Source organism: Clarias gariepinus, chromosome 19, assembly GCF_024256425.1.
Source record: "Clarias gariepinus isolate MV-2021 ecotype Netherlands chromosome 19, CGAR_prim_01v2, whole genome shotgun sequence".
Classification (NCBI taxonomy): Eukaryota; Metazoa; Chordata; class Actinopteri; order Siluriformes; family Clariidae; genus Clarias; species Clarias gariepinus.
In genome coordinates, this window is record NC_071118.1 from 30,152,413 (window position 1) to 30,172,798 (window position 20,386).

At 41.1% G+C, this 20,386-nt stretch overlaps 1 protein-coding gene across 1 annotated transcript; it reads right to left on the reverse strand.

Annotated features, from left to right (window-relative positions):
• Window positions 1-242: 242 nt before the first annotated feature.
• On the reverse strand, window positions 243-20,163 carry txndc15 (thioredoxin domain containing 15). Its single transcript, XM_053478354.1, has 5 exons — window positions 19,938-20,163; window positions 13,272-13,651; window positions 4,055-4,218; window positions 3,768-3,898; window positions 243-541 (listed from the first exon to the last, which is right to left on the reverse strand). The coding sequence occupies exons 1-5, from the start codon at window positions 20,020-20,022 to the stop codon at window positions 345-347; spliced, it is 957 nt and encodes a 318-aa protein (XP_053334329.1). The 5' UTR covers window positions 20,023-20,163; the 3' UTR covers window positions 243-344.
• Between the last annotated feature and the right edge of the window lie 223 nt (window positions 20,164-20,386).

Genomic DNA, 20,386 nt, shown 5'->3' on the forward strand with positions numbered 1-20,386 from the left:
TCAGTTTGTGTGTGAACTAATGCTGCCCTGTCTCCTGTGCAATCACTACACTGTCTAATGTCCAGGTGTTCTGATGCCTATCCCAGGAGACTTAGGGCCGGGGTACACCCTAGATCGAACCGGACCCTGGAGCTGCAAGGCGACAGTGCTGACCACTACACCACCGTGCCGCCTTGCGAGTAAACACTGAGTAAATATATATATATATATATATATATATATATAAAACAGCAGGATGGATTTATTATTTTTATTGTTTATTGACACAAATTCTCAGATTTAGAAACAGTTTAAACACAAAACACCAAACTAATAATAATAATAATGATGATGATGGTGGTGGATCAGTCCTGGTGCTCGTGCTCGTGGCCGGGAATCAGCAGCCGGACGCTGTCGGTGCGCAGCACGGCGTACACACTAAACACAGATAAAAACAGCACACTGAAGACGAAAAGCCAGTCGATGCTCCTCACTGGAAGGCTGAGTAAAGGACCAACACGATCATCATCCGTCACCACCTGACCCCCGACTGCCTCGAACCCTGAAACACAGACTGGCTATGTGAGTGTGTACTAGTGTTTTTACAGACTGTTATACCAGGTGTTTATACACACTATTGCATCACTAGACATCAAGCTTGTTAGCTAGCAAACCTGATGGTTATCCTGGCAGCTGAGTGGATTTTAGGCAAAACACTCACTCACTCACACACACACACACACACACACACACACACACACATACATCAGGTATGAATCATTATTCTTCTGTGTGTTGATTTGTCACACTGCTCAAGCAGATTTTAAAATGATTTATTACATTTATGATAGAGAGACAATTAGCCAGTGACCGGAATCAGTCGGTTATTAGTTTGATCGCACATGACCAATCACATCAGACTCTGGGTGTGTCCCAAAAAGCTTGAAGTTCCTTGAGAAGTACACTACATAGGGTGTTCAGCCATGTTAAGTGTGTAGGAAACGAGTGAACACTGGGTCTTCACTTCCCAGAAGTGGACATTAGTGATGGGTTGTTCATGAACGATTCGTTCTTTTTGAACAGATCTTTTACGTGACTCCGATGAACGAGTATCTCGGAGAGTAATGCCTTAATTTTCTACTGGGCGCGTATGCGCAAATCATCGCAAAACCTCCGTAGGTTTTATACAGGAAACAGAATTGAGCGATTCTTTCTTAATGACTCTTCTACTACAAGTTGTTCATTCTTTTGTCACGTGACTCCCATAGGCGCTACGCAGTGCAATAGTTGGTGGTTCTGACTGGTTCTGGCCTTGACTGGTGTTGGCAACTGTTTCTCTGGGGACTTGACAGTTTGATAGTTCAGGACTGGAACTTCTTACAAGTCCACCTGGGTCTTCAATAACTACCTGGACTCCATATTAACATCAATTAACATCAGCTATTATAGCTGAACTGCCTCCCACCCTACACACTGTATAAATGCAGATAATTTACTGCTTTCTGTTTCACCCAGATGAGGATGGGTTCCCTGTTGAGTCTGGTTCCTCTCAAGGTTTCTTCCTATTACCATCACAGGGAGTTTTTCCTTGCCACTGTCGCCCTCGGCTTGCTCACCAGGAACAAACTGACCATTTTGATTCATACAAATTCACATTTCATACAAACTTAAATTATTCTTTTGACTGTGTAAACCTGCTTTGCGGCAATGAAAATTGCTACAACCGCTATACAAATAAAATTGAATTGAAAATTGAATTGAATTGAATAGTTTCAAAAGAACGAACAACTCAGACAAGAAGATATGATGGTGAGTTACTCATTCTGTTTATTATAATTTGTCCTTAGCTGCATTGTAATGTTTTGATTACAGGAACTATAGCTAAAATTTGTGTATGTAGACGTGTTGGGGGTCTGTTTATTGAAAATGCAACATTTTATTTTATTTCTAATCAAAAGAACAAAATGAACTAATGACTCAAAAAAAGATACGTTCATTTTGTTAAACAAGATTCAAATAATTGAGTCACTAAAATGATTTCCCATCACTAGTGGACATGAAAAATTCATTACTTCATTAGTGTTTAATAATCTGTCTGGGAGAACGATTCCCTCTGTGATCCACTAACTAGGGGAGAGGTCCCTCTCGCTCTCCTGCGGAAGCGGTGTACTGATGGTGGCGCACACACTCTACAGAGTTACACGAAGATACACATTGTCTTCCTATTATACAGGCCAGTATTCAGTAAGTGTTACAAGTTTTACATATTTCAACAGTAAAATTTCCACAGCAACAGGTATCTGAGGTGCTTATGTTGCCATAGGAACGCACGGTGGAAGCGAGGTCTGCGTTGTTGACGTTTCATTTCAAATGGTGGACTTTAGTTGAGAGAAGTCCCCTAACCTGACATTGCCTGTACACGGAGTAGGGAGTAGGGAGCAGGAAGCACCCTGTGAAGTACACTTCAGAATGGAACACAGCCTGACTCTGTGCCGAGCACTCGAGCTGCTGTGTGCTGCAACAACACCACATTTATAGCATTTTAAAACCTACTCATTACCCCGTCTCACACTCGTCTTGCAACACACAGGGGAGCAAATCAGTTTAAAAACACAGTAAACCATCATCATTTCTTTATAATCCTACAGGTGGCGCTCTAAACTATTCCCACATTCTGTGTGTTTGGAGTAAATTATTTGCTAAATTTGTTGAAACCTCAGATTGCGAGTAACGCGGTTTGCGAGTGCTCCGCAAGATGAGCAAAGATTTTTAATTAATTTTAACCTGAAAAACGAGCAAGTGTTGGTTTACGAGTACTGAGTATCATGTATCACGCATGCGCTTCTTGTTTTGACGCCGAGCGTCACATGATCACAACTGAGCCAACGGTTTATCTCTTTCTTGTGCTGTGAAATTGTGGGTAATCATCTTCCATACTGGGTCTCAATGAGCGTCTCTTACTGGTATAATCAACATCCGTACACGCGTGTACTGTTTACCATAACACTGTGACCACGTGTGTGTGTGTAAAACATATTTTATTTTGTGTCTGTAAGCGCGTGTAAAGCATAAGAAAGTCTCATTAGAGAGGTTAAAGATCCATTTTCTCTCTGTATCAGCTGCTCTATGTGTCTATGTGGGCATGCGTAATTTGACACCGTGCCCCTTATAACACACACACACCCAACCTTACACCCCTCCACCCCCTCTTGGCTTCTCACACACACACCCACACACACAAACACTCACTCTGCTCTACACAGAAACACTGCTCTATCGCGATTTTTTTTAAAGGTAAAGTACAGATTAATTAACCTGGTAATCCAAGGCTCCACTGTAATAATTACGGTGGATGAGAGAGACTTTGTGTTTAATTTAATGTGAAGTTAAATGTTAAACTCTTGTATTTAAAGTAAGTTTGTAGTGTTTAAACACCATGCTTGGTTTTAAAGTGAGAAAACTAACATTATAAGGAACAGGAGACTTTTTGTCAGGAGAAATTGTAACAAAATCGGGAAAAATTTAATATCGACTCAGGATGTTTATAAAATACTTACAGAATCTTAATTAGTATAATGAATCAGGAATAATAAAATAAAATAACGACACTGCGGTATGATGATGTCATGTCCACTGGTCACTGCTGAGACCCAGCGCTAACATACACTCGCGAGCAGTGTGGGTGATACACACAGCGCACTTCTGAGGGGACCTGGTTGAGAAGGGGTTAAATATCTGTGTGTGTGTGTGTGTGTGTGTGTATGAGAAAGAGAGAGAGACACACTGACCTGTTTGATTAGCGATGAAGGCTGTTAGCGTCTCGAGTGTTCTCTCTGTGTGGTTAAAACGTGCCATCGGTTTCGCTCCCTGAAACAGCAGAATGTTGGGGACAGCAACCGTCCCAAATCGCGTGGACAAACTGCACACACACACACACACACACATACATACACACACACACACACACATACATACACACACACATACAGGAATGACTTAGAGATTTACAAAGATATATTTACATTAATATAAACACACAAGCACAAATAAAAAAGAGACACACGCACACACATACCTGCTGTGTTGTGAGGCATCAAGAGCGAGGAAATGCATGATGGGAAAAACTCTTGGCAAAGCGTTAAAGTGAGGAGCAAGGTGGGCGGAGAACTGACACCAGGAAGTGTAAAAAAGAACCAATGAGCACTCGGAGCTGTTCACGTTCAGGAAGTCCATCAGGTCCTACAGGAAACACAAACATACTGCACTCACTCTGATGAACCATAATTAAAGCAGACACCACGAGTGTTTACTGGCACGGCCATTCCCAATCTATTACACAGAAGTACAGACCTGCACACAAGATTTGATGGGTGAATGCGGGTGCGGGTGGAAAGGTACTCATGTATGTGCGGGTTGCTGAAGAAAAAAATTAATCGCAGGAATCCCGAAAAATGGAATTATCTTAAAATTAATTTATTGAAAACAAATACTATATTATTTATCTACTGCACAAAAGCAACAAGAACGGCTAAATTAAAATAAAAACAATTTACAGGTGCAATAAATTGAACATTTATTTTCCGTTTCCGTTTCTTTTTTATATATACACAAAAGGAAAGCAATTGAAAAAAATAGAGTAGCGGAAAGAAGCAGTAAAAATAAAACTACTTATATGTTTACCTGCAGGATTTTGCGGGCGAGAGCAGGACAAAACAAAAATACTGCGGGCGGAAGCGGGAGAAAATAATAGGGGTGGGAATCTTTTACCATCTCACGATTCAATTCGATTCCGATTCTTGAGGCCACGATTCAATTCAAAATCGATTTTCTATTCAAAAAGATTTTCTATTCAAACAGATTTTCTATTCAAAATGATTCGATTTTATTCATAATGATTTCTAATCGGGTTTCTGATCATGATCTACAAAAGATCGTAAAGATATCTCAAAAGATAGTAGCGGAGCAGCTATGCTCATATATACATAGAAATGGCATACATGAACTGTATCAGTCAGGATTTAGGCCTCATCACAGTACAGAGACAGCGCTCGTTAAAGTAGTAAATGACATTCTATTGGCCTCTGATCAGGGTTGTGTAACTATGCTTGTATTACTTGACCTCAGTGCAGCTTTTGACACTGTTGATCACGCTATTCTTCTTCACAGATTAGAAAATGTAGTGGGAATTAAGGGTACAGCCCTCTCCTGGCTCAGATCCTATCTGACCCATCGTTATCAGTATGTAGACTTAAATGGTGATTATTCTGCATGTTCTCTAGTGGAGTTTGGCGTTCCGCAGGGTTCAGTTTTAGGTCCACTGCTTTTTTCCCTTTACATGCTTCCTCTGGGCAACATAATCCGTAAGCATGGTATTAGTTTTCATTGTTATGCTGACGATACACAGTTATATGTCTCAGCAAAACCTGATGAGAAAAAACAGCTTACTAAAATTGAGCAATGTGTGCAGGACATAAGAAATTGGATGCTAATTAACTTCCTTCTGCTAAATCTGGATAAGACAGAAGTTCTAGTCATAGGACCGCATACAGCTAGGAGTAAAATTTTAGATCACACCGTAACTTTAGATGGCCTTTCTGTTCCATCAAATGCAACAGTGAAAGACCTTGGTGTGATTATTGATTCCAGCCTTTCATTTGAAGCACATGTAGATAATATTACCAGGATAGCATTCTTTCACCTCAGAAATATTGCCAGAATAAGAAATTTATTGTCGCTAAACGACGCAGAAAAACTAGTTCATGCTTTTATCACCTCTAGGTTGGACTATTGTAATGCCTTACTGTCTGGTTGTTCAGCTAGATGCATAAATAAGCTTCAGCTAGTCCAGAATGCAGCAGCAAGAGTCCTCACCAGAACCAGAAGATATGAGCACATCACCCCTATCTTATCTTCACTCCATTGGCTCCCTGTGAAATTTCGCATTGACTTTAAAATACTACTCTTGACATATAAAGCATTAAATGGTCTCGCGCCGCAGTACCTGAGCGAACTGCTAGTGTCTTACGATCCGCCACGCCTACTTCGATCAAAGGATGCAGGCTGCTTGTCAGTACCGCGTATTATGAAAAATACAGCTGGGGGCAGAGCTTTTTTCTTACAAAGCCCCAAAGTTATGGAATAGTCTTCCAAATAGTGTTCGGGACTCAGACACAGTCTCAGTGTTTAAGTCCAGGCTAAAAACCTATTTATTTAGCCAAGCATTTTTATAAATAGATTTGCCATAGGTAAAGGAGCAGATCTGGGGGACTCATGGACGTAGAGTATTATGGTGAACTGGTATGTTTGGATGCTGTCTTCCTCACTCTCATTGATCACTCAGGTTTGCTGACGGTGAGGTGATTGTTTGCTTTACATGTCAGGAAGCCCTCATGTTTGTGTTTCCTTCTGGCTCTCCCTTTTAGTTATGCTGTCATAGTTAGTCCTGCCGGAGTCTCTGCTTGCACTCTACAGTTAATATACATTCACATTATACATTGTGTGACTGTGACCATACCTAACTGCCATCTCTCCTCTTCTTCTCTTTCCCCCCCTCTTTCTTTTTCCTCTCTCCTCCTGTCCCCCCCTTTTACTCTTTCTCTCTCTCTCTGTCGAGCTACACATGTCGTTCCTGAGCTGCCAGTGATTCAGACTCCCTCTGCCCTCCGGACCTGTCTGACCCATCCTGGTGCCCTGCTTCTGGCTGAAGATCTCGTCACATGGATGCCCCGTGTGTCTCTCTGGAATGCGTCTGGTGTCTGGGAATGATTCTCTCTACCTAGAAAATGGTTCTGGCCTTGACTGGTGTTGGCAACTGTTTCTCTGGGGACTTGACAGTTCGATAGTTCATGACTGGAACTTCTTACAAGTCTACCTGGGTCTTCAATAACTACCTGGACTCCATATTAACATCAATTAACATCAGCTATTATAGCTGAACTGCCTCCCACCCTACACACTGTATAAATGCAGATCATTTACTGCTTTCTGTTTCACCCAAATGAGGATGGGTTCCCTGTTGAGTCTGGTTCCTCTCAAGGTTTCTTCCTATTACCATCTCAGGGAGTTTTTCCTTGCCACTGTCGCCCTCGGCTTGCTCACCAGGGACAAACTGACCATTTTGATTCATACAAATTCACATTTCATACAAACTTAAATAATTCTTTTGACTATGTAAAGCTGCTTTGCGGCAATGAAAATTGCTAAAAGCGCTATACAAATAAAATTGAATTGAATTGAATTGAATCTACTCTCATCTGCTTTGCTATACAGAATGACAAACAGAGACATTAAAGTGTCTTTTTCACATTTATTAAGTTAAATTCTCAGGGAAGTGCCTTTTATCAAAAACATTCTCTGGTTCTCAATTGCTACTCATTAGTAGCTAGCTATAAAATAAGTTGGAACAAAAATAAAGTGCTTCTTCATAATACAAAATGGTTGAAAATAGATGCATTTCCCAGGAAAGTTGTATATATCATGTAGAACACAACCGAAGAAAACGGTTGTTAAAGAATAACAAGTTATGAAAATAAAGTGCATCACATGTTAGTGCCACTCTGGTTGTTTCGGTTAGGGCACTGGCGACCTTTCCTTTCTTTTAGTCTGATTGTAAAGCTGTGGCACAGCTGTTTCAGTGAAAAACTTGCGGGACGGTATGGCGTACCTCGGCTCCGCTGTCTGTAACATGCACAAAAACCCCTCGTTCTCCACCACACTGTAAGGCCTTAGGTCTTTGGCAATAAAGCAAGCGATAGACCGAGTTATTTTTTTTGCTCTCTCTGAGTTGGCAGGGAGTTTCGTAAAGCACTGCAGTGTGCGTTGGTCTGCAGCTGGCGGCTGACTCTGCTCCGTGTCGCCGAGCTCCGGGTGATGCCTAGTAATATAAGCACGCGCATTTGTTGTGCTGCCGAAGTATTTGGTCTTCGTTTTGCAAAGACTGTGTGTGTCATGTCCAGCGCAGTGCTTCCAGGCATTAGCTTTAAGTGAAGACGGGGCTGATTGGATCTCCCTCTCATCCATATTTGCTTCCTCTTTGTTTTAGTGATTTGCCGCGCACGCTTACGTTCAAAAACCGGCTGCGTGGTGGCATCAGTACAGACCAGTAAGCTAGTTACAAAAATGGATCATTCCTGAACATTTCAGATCGATTCTGAATCGTTGCAAATGAGAATATAGATTTTCCTGTGAATCGATTTTTTGGCACACCCCTAGAAAATAATATATATTTTTGCGGGAGCGGGACAGAATCTTCTGTTCACTTTATTAGGAACACCTAATATATACACCTAATGTACACATCCTTCTTAATGAAATTATCTAATCAGCCGAATCACGCTGCAGCGGTGCATCCATAAAGTCACACAGACACAGGTACAGGGCTTTAGAAAAAAAAAAACTGGGACACAGCGCCACCCTCAGGAAGAAGAGGGACATGAGGGATACAGTGTCAGCAGTAACATCAATACCACGGACGACTTGATTAAAAGATTAAACAGTTGTAAAAATAAGACTTATAAAATCCAACGCTGACGGTGTTTCTCACAAGTTTCAGGAACTTCAGTGGGTCGTAATGGATCTATGGATTCGAAGGAGAGCTTCCTGAACTGTAGAAAAGCTCTCAATGCTGCTAGATCAATGTATCTCTCTACTCTTATAGAAAATAACAAAAATAATCCCAGATTTTTATTTAATACAATAGCTAAATTAACTAAAAACAAGACCAGTGCAGAAATCTCCAAAACAACAACATACAGTAGTGAGGATTTTATGAACTTTTTCAATAACAAAATCATAAATATTAGACAAAAAAAATCAGGCTTTGAAACCAGACAATTTAAGTGATACAGATTATAAATTAATCACATCACATCAGAATCTAGAATACTTTACTCTTCTTGAAGCGAGAGAACTAATTTCACTCAGCTCCTCTTCAAAATCGTATATCAACCTGTATATTAGATCCTACACCGACACATTTTCTCAAGCAGATAGTTCCAGCAATAACAGAACCCCTGTTGAAAATAATTAACTGTTTACTCAGTGGGTATGTTCCTAAATCCCTTAAATTAGCAGTTATTAAACCACTAATCAAGAAACCTGACCTTGACCCCTGTCAGCTTTCCAATTACAGGCCAATATCAAACCTCCCCTTTATCTCTAAAATTCTGGAAAAGGTATCACAGCAGCTATGTTCATATTTACATAGAAACTGCATACATGAACTGTATCAGTCAGGATTTAGGCCTCATCACAGTACAAAGACAGCACTCGTTAAAGTAGTAAATGACCTCCTAGTGGCCTTTGATCAGGGTTGCGTCACTATACTTGTGTTACTCGACCTCAGTGCAGCTTTTGACACTATTGATCATAGTATTCTCCTTCACAAATTAGAAACTGTAGTAGGAATTAAGGGAACGGCCCTCTTATGGCTCAGATCATATTTGACTGATCGTTATTAGTTTGTAGATTTAGATGGTGACCATTCCTCATGTTCTCAAGTTAAGTTTGGTGTTCCACAGGGTTCTGTTTTAGGCCCACTGCTTTTTTCCCCTTTACATGATTCCTCTTGGCAACATAATTCATAAACATGGTATTAATTTTCATTGTTATGCTGATGACACACAAGTATACGTTTCAGCAAAACCAGATGAGAAAAACCAGTTAACTAAAATTGAGCAATGTGTGCAGGACATAAAAGATTGGATGTTAATTAATATCCTTTTGCTTAATCCTGATAAGACAGAAGTTCTAGTCACAGGACCACAAGCAGCTAGAAGAAAGCTTTCTGATCACACTGTGATTTTAAATGGCCTTTCTGTTCCATCAAGTGCAACAGTAAAAGACCTTGGTGTGATTATAGATTCCAGCCTTTCATTTGAAGCACATGTAGATAATATTACCAGGATAGCATTCTTTCACCTCAGAAATATTGCGTATAAGTATATATGTATAAAGCATTAAATGGTCTCGCGTCGCAGTATCTGAGCGAACTGCTAGTGTCTTATGATCCGCAGGCTGCTTGTCAGTACAAAGCCCAAAGTTATGGAATAGTCTTCCAAATAGTGTTCGGGACTCAGACACAGTCTCAGTGTTTAAGTCCAGGCTAAAAAACCTATTTATTTAGCCAAGCATTTTTGTAAATAGTTTAGCCTTAGGTAAGGAAGCAGATCTGGGGGACTCACGGACATAGAGTATTATGGTGAACTGGTATGTTTAGATGGTGTCTTCCCCACTCTCATTGATCACTCAGGTTTGTTGACGGTGAGGTGACTGGTTGCTTTACATCTCTGAAAGCCCTCATGTCTGTGTTTCCTTCTGGCTCTCCCTTTTTAGTTATGCTGTCATAGTTAGTCCTGCCGGAGTCTCTGCTTGCACTCTGCACTAAATATACATTCACCTTATACATTGTGCGACTGTGACCATACCTAATTGCCATCTCTCCATCTCTTTTGCTCGCTCCTCTTCTGCTCTCTCCTCTCTCTCTCTTTCTCTTCTTGTTCCTCTACCTATCTCTCTGTCGAGCTATACATGTGATCCAGACCTCCTCTGCCCTCTGGAAAACTCGTCCTGGAGTCCTGCTTCTGGTTGGAAATCTCATCACATGGATGCCCCGTGTGGTCTGCCTGGGATGCGTGTGGTGACTGGGGATGGCTCCACTTTGAAGGTGGTCCTGGACAGTTTTTCTCTGAGGACCTGTGACTTCAGTCGCTCAATAGTTCAGGACTGGAATTTCTTACAGTCTACCTGAGCCTCCAGGAACAAACTGGACTTTAATCTTATACATCTCCTCTTATACTAAACTTCCAGTCTCGCATAATATTATGCACATCAATCTCTGCTATCCGTTATCACCCAGATTGAGTCTGGTTCCTCTCAAGGTTTCTTCCTATTACCATCTCAGGGAGTTTTTCCTTGCCTCTGTTGCCGTCGTCCTCGGATTGCTCATCAGGGACAATCATATCATTTTGATTCATACACATTGACATTTCATACAAACTTAATTCTTTTGATTGTGTAAAGCTGCTTTGTGACAATGTAAATGGGTAAAAGCGCTATACAAATAAAATTGAATTGAATTGAATTGAATCTATACACCCATTTCATTAGAAGAACCGACTCTGAAGTTCTGAACCACAGGATCCAGTGTCTGTTCCTCAGCACTAGAACACCATTGAACTGATCTGAGAGACTGTAAAAGGTACAGTGAACAGATTCAGCATTGAAAAACAGTTTCTTGCCCAGAACAGATATTTTAACCTTGATATTTTAAAATTCTCTGACAGGTCTTAGGCCACAGACACTTTTAGGTTTACTCTGATAGCAGAGCTACGACAGAAGAGGAGGTTTAACAAAAACCACGGTAGGAACAGCAAGGAAACTGCAGAATATTTACAGACCCTGTTTAATAATCTGTCTGGGAGAACGATTCCCTCTGTGATCCATTAACTAGGGGAGAGGTCCCTCTCGCTCTCCTGCTCCTGTTTATTCCGCTCCTGCAAAAGCGGTGTACTGATGGTGGTGCACACACTCTACAGAGTCACACGGAGACACAAGGTGTCACACGGAGACACAAGGTGTCACACGGAGACACAAGGTGTCACACGGAGACACAAGGTGTCACACGGAGACACAAGGTGTCACACGGAGACACAAGGTGTCACACGGAGACACAAGGTGTCACACGGAGACACAAGGTGTCACACGGAGACACAAGGTGTCACACGGAGATACAAGGTGTCACACGGAGACACAAGGTGTCACACGGAGACACAAGGTGTCACACGGAGACACACGGTGTCACACGGAGACACACGGTGTCACACGGAGACACACGGTGTCAGAGACACACTGAGAAACACGGTGACACGAGGAGACACACGGTGTCACACAGTGTCACACAGAGACACATGGAGACACTGTGTCACATGAAGACACACAGAAACATACGGGGTCACACGGTCACATGGAGACACCCAGTGTCACACGGAGACACCTCGGAGACAGGCGGTGTCACAGCAACAACAGTAAGTTGTTATTTGAAGACATGAAGGTCAGCTGTTTTGGATCAGTTTCTATAAGAACAGTATTGTGTCGAGTGCATTTGTAAAACCCATTAAGACCAAAACTGAGCTCTGCTGCAGAGGAGAAGTTCATTTAGAGTCACCAGCCTCAGAAATCACCAATTAACAACCAGCACCTCAGATTAGAGCCGTTATGAAGCTTTACAGAGCAGAAGGAGCAGATAAACATCTCAATATCAACTTTTCAGAGGAGATTATTGTGTGTTTGGGATAATAAACGCCTTCAGTATTGTTTTACAGTGCAGAAGAAAATAAACATCAGGAACGATTGTGGAGTTAGAAGTGGTGTAAAAACTTTTGTGCTGGCTCCCAGTGCAGCTACATTTCACACCAGCAGGCTGAGGACAGACGAACGATTGAACAGATTAGTTTGTTTAATGGAATCTAACAAAACGAAGATAATGACCCACTACGTCATCTAAACACACTTCACAACCGGTCACACCACCGAGCCGTCACACACCCCCAGGCCATGACGCGATACCTCAGGAAGTCCTCAGGGGTAACGAATGGCAAGATGTGTACTGATCGACTGATGAGGAGAAACACAGTGCAGTCCCCATCAGCTCTACACCATCACCTAATCTAAATAAAGGGCCAGAACCGCGCCCGGTAACACACCGCGCCCGGTAACACACCGCGCCCGGTAACACACCGAGGAGTAACCAATCCACAGAGTTCTACACCTGTTTGAGCCAAAGCAGTGGAAGTGATAAGACGTGAGACGTCTTCAGAAACTTTAAGCGCTGAACAGAACCTCCGGCGTTTCTCCTCATTCTGCTGTTTAATGTGATTTCATAATTTTTTGTTTTTGTGAATAAAATTCAGTTTATCTCCATTTCTGATGTCAAGGTGGTAAAGATTAACGCTGTGATGGACTGAAACAGTATGAGTATGATCCAATAAATGGAACCAAAAACAAAACAGGAAAAGTGTTTAAGAGTTTTACGACCACCGCCTGACCGTGTGTTTGCTCTACACTCAGGTTCTCCTGGTGTCACTGCAGATCACCAGCTCTGGGTTTATAATAAACCGCGCCCAGTCTCTGCCTCGTGTCTCTGCTGTCTCAGTGCAGAACCTGATATTTTACTGAAATGTAACAAGAAATTAAAAATCAATCAGAACCATGGCGTGTTTCTACTGAAAATGTTTACGTTAACTTTCTCACTGTAAAGCAGTTTAGTGATTCTCCCTCTCTCAGGTGTAGCGTACCTGTGATGAGTTGAGAACCTGCACTGTGAAGGTGTCGAGTCCAGCAATGCTCCTTTTATCACAGCTCACTTTATAAGTCTTGGCAGTTTCTGTGGAGTTCTGCTCGTCACCTCCTGCTGGACGTTCTGGCTTTGTCTGAACTACCTCCTCCATCACTGTGTCCTCCTCCATCACTGCGTCCTCCTCCACCTTCACTTCCTTCTCACATGGTGTAGAGATCAGGCTTTTAGGAATAAGAGCTTCGATCCCGGCCGTGTTCCCAGACTCCTCCGTCCCCAACACAGCGTCTGCCATTTCTGCCGTCTTAAACTGTCTTTGAGACAGACATTTTGCGTCCTCTGATCCATCAAGGATTTCAGACCCAGCAGTCACACCTTCATCTGCAAACAGAAATCAGATACAGAACGTGGTTTAACCGGTTTAAATATCAGTCTGAATTTAAAAGTGAAAAGGAAGAAAATCACCCAGACTTCATTCCAGCTTCACCAGACCACAGACACACGCACTAAGTGAACACCTGATCCGCTGCAGTGTGTGTGTGTTTATGCTGAACTAGGGTCATGCTGTGTGTTTTAGTCTCTGAGCTCACACTTCGCACCGTGTGTTCTGTTGCTCATCGGTGCTGCACATTACAGCGTCGAAACTCTGGAAAACTTTGTGAGAATTTAGCGAGAGCTACCTTAAATTATTTTTCTTTTTACAGGCTACCATCACACACACACACGATCAGTGGATTAAATTATTCATAAATTATTCATAAAAACAGAAATAATTCAAACTTCTCCTCTAGGGATGCACCGAAATGAAAATTTTGGGCTGAAAACGAAACCGAAATTTTTGGATGCACTTGGCCGAAAACCGATACCGAAACCGAAAATGGCTTCATTAAAAAACATGTTTCAAATATTTTCTTTTTGTTTGTATTAAAAACCTACAAATTAATTAAAATTATTGCAACTTTGCTGTCCTCATCTGAAACTTTGAAGTGCTTCCAAACCGCCGACATACTCCGTGTTTGATGCGTAATGACAGCGCGAACGAGACGGGAGGATGGGAGAGGCGTGGCGACAATTTCGGCTTTTATTTTCGGCGCTTTCTTACGTTTCGGCCGAAACCGATAATGCTATTTCGGCCGAAAATTTTCGGCGGGCTAAATTTCGGTGCATCCCTATTCTCTTCTATAACTGTTCACAGAATATAAAAAAAACATTATTAAGATTATTATTATTAATATTCCTGTTATTAGAAAGTGCAGTATGTAGTGTTTAATGAGGAACATCAACAGCTGTGTTTATATATTGAACTGTCTGTGTGTGTAGTATAAATAGTATGTTTGATGTATGTTTACAGTGTGTGTTTACAGTCTGTTTACTGTGCGTGTTTACAGTGTGTGTTTACAGTAGGGGTGCTCCGATCAGGACTTTTAGGGCCGATCACCGATCTCCAATCACTAGAAGCTGTATCGTCAGATACCGATCACTGATTACAGGGCCTACTTAAAGCCTTATCATGTAGCATTATTTATTAAACTAACAACAATGTAAACTTAGTATTGAAATTACAAGAAGAAGAAAATCATGAATTGTCTATATTTATCGGCAAGCAACATGTGCAACACGTCAACTTAAAACATAATTGCCTGTGCTTGGTTAGTAATTGGGAACAACTTAGAGCTTAACAAATTCCAACTAGATTCTATAAAATTAAATAAAATACCATGCAGAACAAACAGAGGCTTTGACTTTGGCTTTAGAGTACTTTAACTTTAGGCTAAAAACTGAAATAAAAAAGGCTATAGTCAAAATTTTGTTTCAAGTCAGAAAAACCGAGGGCTTACTTTGAAAAACTTGTGGCGCAGCAAGGGGTTGTTTTTATAGGCCACAAAAAGAAATAAAACCACCAGGTCTTTTTAGCGACCCCTATACAGTTATTTTTGTCTCCAAGACGACCGTGTTTTGGTTCCGGGGTTAAGCTCTTGCGCGCATGCGCAGTGGTGGCGCGACGGAACCCCGATGACCTATCGGGTCACGTGTGGTGGTATAAAGATGGAACCGGAATGGTACTCGAGGTGGAGAGATGAAGCAGCGCGCTGGATATACGAAGGGAGAGAGAGCGATTGTTTGTGGTTTTCATCTCCTTCCGTTTTCGGATTTACCATCTTAAACCGTGAGGCCGAGCCATCTCTCCCGTCCACCATTTCACACACAACCATAACACGGACTTGGACATTCATACATACGCACTCACACACATGCATACATTCCACACATTATTTATATTTGTGTATATTTTGTATATATTGTTTGTTTTTCGTGCACTTTATATGTTTGTTTGTCTGTTTCACTTTAATACACTTTGGTTTGGTTTTGAAGTTGTTGTTGTCGCGTGTCTTGTCTTGCTCCGCACACCGGAAGTGAATAATATTAGCCTGTAAATAGATTTAAGACCCCGAATTTGTGTAATTAGCTCTAAAATAAGATCCGAGCGTTACAAACTAATTTACTTTAAGGACAACAGGTAATAAATTGTATTATGCGCTAAAATGCCCCCCCTGCTACGGACTGCCCCCTTACATAATCTCTATCGAATATTATATTAGGACATAAATTCCTAGGTTTATTATCATCAAATATATTATTACTATTATAATTAACCTTAGGCACGTGTCAGTCGTTGAGACCATTAATACAAATTCTCATATAATGTTTATTTTATGGCTCATTAATTTTGCAGGGGTTTGTCAAGTAAACAAAACTAACACTTTTATTTATCACAAACTACACTAAATATTGTTTATGATGAACAATTACACGAAATGATTTTTATTATAAAATAAGCAATATAAAATTATTTATAATTTGTTTCCCCTATACAACATGTTTTTTTATATCCTCCTAAGACCCAGCAATTCATTTTTGTCCTCTGTGAGGGACATGATACTGTGGTCTTTATTTTAAACACCATGCATGCAGTGTGTTTGTTTCCTAATGTACTGTAAAAAGTACATATTGGGCTTTCTATTGATGTCACACAAGTGGGGGTGTGGCCAACAGATCACATGTTCTGACTTTCTAAATTTGCAGCGATTGCAGCAAGCACATTCTATGCCAGTATAAGGTTTAAGTGGGAGTGGCCAGGATAAAGGTCCAGAACGACATTCGGGACTGCAATCTCCTCTGCTTCACCGAGACATGGCTGAACAATGGACTGTTCTCTCTGTTGCGATCAGGAAAGCACTTTCGCTCCCTGAAGGCAAACACAGAGAGACTGAGGAGGAGCTTCTTCCCGCAGGCAATACAGTCTCTCAACCAGGTTAACACACAGGACTAATCATCTAATCATGATGTGTGTTTCTTTAATGTTTCTGCAACATTGCACAGAAATGGTCACTTATTGACATTTCTCATCTGTGCACACTCCCCAATACACTGTAGACTGGACAACCATGGACACTGCTTATTTGCACACTCATTGCAACATTTGCACACATATTGCATATTGCACACTTTATATTTCTTGTATATTTTTGAAAATTTTTATATTTTGGTCTAACTTTTTATTAATTAAACTATTTATTTATTTTTTGCTTTTTTTTATTTTTCTCTTATTTCTTGTCAATTGTTCTGTTTAAAAAAAATAATTTAGGGTCAAAAGGCGTTCATGTAAGCATTTCACTACATATCGTACCTAAGCCGGAACTGGCATAGTACTCGAGGTGAAAAGATGAAACATCGCGCTGGACTTTGGAACAGAGAGAGAGAGAGATTGTTTGTTGCACCCGTGGATTGCTTTTTCCAGGACACACTCAATACCCATATCGTTCCGTTTCCTCGTGCTCCCGGATTTACCATCTTAAACCGGTGAGACCGAGCCTTCTCTCACGATCACCATTACACACTCACAGTAACACAGACTTGGACTTTCTTACATACGCACTCACACACACGCATACACTCCACACATTGTTTATAGTTGTATATATTTTGTATATATTGTTTTGTTGGTGCACCTTATTTGTTTATTTATCTTTTTCATTTAATACACTTTGGTTTTGGTTAGAAGTTGTTGTTGTCGCGTGTCTTGTCTTGCTCAGCGAAGATCGCGCAACACCGGAAGTAGGTAATATTAGCCCGTATCTAGATTTTAGACCCTGTTTTAGTGTAATTAGCTTAAATATAAGATCTGAGCATTACAACACTAAGCTTCATATGTATTGTGCGGGAAAGACAATGCCATTACAAGAAAGTCCATTACTGCCAATGCGATAACCAGGGACAGATTTTTTTAACTTCGCCAGTCCATCAAATGACCTTGCCATCCTGGATGACCAAAAAAAAGAGGATGCTCTTTGGAAGGTCAGGTCTCTTTTAAACAGAAACCAACAGTCAACAAGGCTGCCTCAATTGATCAAGATCCCTTAAAGCTGGCAAAGATGAGCAAATTATACCTTTTACAGGCCAGTGTCTTGTGCGCCAATGTGAGCCTGGGAAAACAAATTTTGTCAATGTTTGCCAATCCCAGTGGTTTGGTGCTTAATTTTGTGTACAGGAGTCAAAACACATTTCAAGACAAGCAGGTGGGGTTTGGAAGAAATGCTGTTGTGTGCATGGGGGGGCCACTTCCAGGAGGATTCCACCTATACCTACACCAGTATTTCAACTCTGTCAAAGTGCTAGATCGCTTGAAGGAATCTTGTTTTTTTTTAGATCTGTAAGTCTTAAATGTACAGTGACAATGAAATGGAGAGAGGCGCATCAGAGATGATAGTCAGGAAACACTCAGAGATTGCTATAACAAAATGGCTGGACAACACAAAAAAAGCTCCTTTGGCATCTTCCATCCATGGAATAGAGCGTCAGGATATCTGCCCAATATGGTTAACAAAAGACAAGCGCCATGTTACTGAATCTAAACCTGTTGTTGTAACAGAGTTTGATAAAAACATGGGCGGAGTGGACCACATGATCAGCCTTTATCCAATGTCAAGCTGCGCAAGGAAATGGACTGTCCGCACCATCCTACTGTATGTTGCTATGATCTGGCTGCCACAAACAATTAAATCCAGTACGGGACAGTGGAAAAAGACTTTTTGTATACATATGTATCTTATTAGGGCCCAAGCACTATGACATCAGCACTATGTCATCATAATGTGTGAAGAGCCCTTTGGTTTTCCTAGGATTTTTTTTTGAACATTTTGGGCTTATTGGGGGTATCAACACACTCAAAAACGTATAAAAACTGGTGGACATTGAAATCTGCTGCCATCAGGATGGCAGAAAGCCACGCCCGGGGCCCTCACATGAGATTTTGCTGCATAGCTCATACACACTTATACGAATGACAGCTCATTGAGCTAAATATGTCATGGGCTCAACTCAAAAGGAAGTCAGTTATTTTGTCTGCCAAAACATACCCGAAGAAATTCAATACACTCTTTCTAGGGAATCGACACCGAACCAGGCCTATGTAATCTAAAGACATCGGGGATGACATTTTTTTATATCTCAAACTGGTCAGCTGTGCTGATGTCTTAAACATAAACCAAAAAGTGATTAAGAACCTTCTGTGGAACATCATATTGAGTGACATCCCATTTAGTGACATCATAGCTTTGCCCGGGTGGTAATGGCGCAGGGTGCTTGGGCCCGCTCATTGTTGCTTCCAACTATATTACTTATTATATTATAATTATATAACTATATTATATATTACTAAATCGAACTAAAATTCATTGTACTTCTATCGACAAAGAAAGACCCAGTGTTCATTACAAGGGACATGTTATAACTAATAAATAAATGACGGTTTTGAAAAAAAAAATCTGTGAAACATGTTTCTGACATCTCACAGACCTATGTTTAAATATGACCTAAATTTAATATGAAAACTTTTTTTCTTTCTGGTCTCAGGAGGATATTGCTTATTTTTATAATCAAATTAATTCTGGGCAATTTGTAATTTGTAAAACACAAATGTATACATTTATGTTCTAATATAATATTTGAAAGAGATAATGTAGAGGGGGCAATCCGTGGCAGGGGGGCATTTTAGAGCACCGGAAACCTTCGTCTTCTACAATAGACAGCGGCTGATGATCTAGGCATAAGAATTCTATTATTTTATCTGATATTTCTTTATGCTTCTTACTGTCCTTGCAGTAGTGTTGCTGTTTTAAAGCATCTATGTTACCGATAGCTGAGTGAGTGCCGCGCGAGTTGCTGACTTCTCCAGCTCTCTTTTAACGCTAGCCAACTTTAAAAACTGCTCATGTTCCTTTACGTGACTAACCTTCAAATGTAATGGAGGTTACAGAAGCGTCTGCAGGAAAAAGCGCGCGCCCCAAGTCCTCCAAGGTGTGGGAGCAATTTACATTAAACGCCTCTAAGAAGACGGTAACCTGCATGCTTACAGTGTGTGTGTGTGTGTGTGTGTGTGTGTGTTTACAGTGTGTGTGTGCACCTGAACCTTTTTGAAGGTAAACCCTGTGACAGCTCTGATCACATGATCTCTGAAGAAAAGTGTGTGTAGATGCAGGAGGGAACACCTAACTCTCTCTCTCTCTCTCACACACACACACACACACACAGTTCCTCATCACTTCTGTGTGTTTAAACACGAGAGTAAATGTTTGGTTAGGGTTAACTTTAGCTTAGCTTAGCTTACCTGCCGGAGTTGTGAATGAAACGGAAATCATGTAAAAAACTAAAAGCAGTAAAATTCCTCTGTTTGATTCGGTGATAAACGCCATGTTTATCTGTACAGTTTTCTCATCGTGCAGACAAACAGAACAGTAAAGCTGAGTGTTTACACACCGCCATGTTTAACGTGCTAATGCTAACGCCTCACCGCGGTACACCACAGGACCATGACGCAGCGAGTCGGATCTTTGTGTCGACTCTTTTAGGTGAACGTTGGAAGCGACACCATTACGAGTCATTTGGATCAGGAGGTCCGGGGGGAGGGAGGGGGGTGTCGGCAATCCGTAGCTTTTGTCCGCAGCGAGCCACCGTAGTGCTTCCGGACGCGCGTGACAGTCGGCTGAACATTTAAACATAAAACGCTTTAAGCAAGAGATTGGCGTTTTAGTCAGAACAAGTAAATATTTCGTATGA

Excerpts from the sequence above, each read along its gene's own strand:
- txndc15 (XM_053478354.1), bottom strand. The coding sequence starts at position 20,022 with ATGGCGTTTATCACCGAATCAAACAGAGGAATTTTACTGCTTTTAGTT. Across the intron at positions 3,899-4,054 it reads GATGCCTCACAACACAGCAG|TTTGTCCACGCGATTTGGGA; the intron begins GTATGTGTGTGC and ends GTGTGTGTGCAG. Across the intron at positions 542-3,767 it reads CTTCATCGCTAATCAAACAG|GGTTCGAGGCAGTCGGGGGT; the intron begins GTCAGTGTGTCT and ends TCTGTGTTTCAG.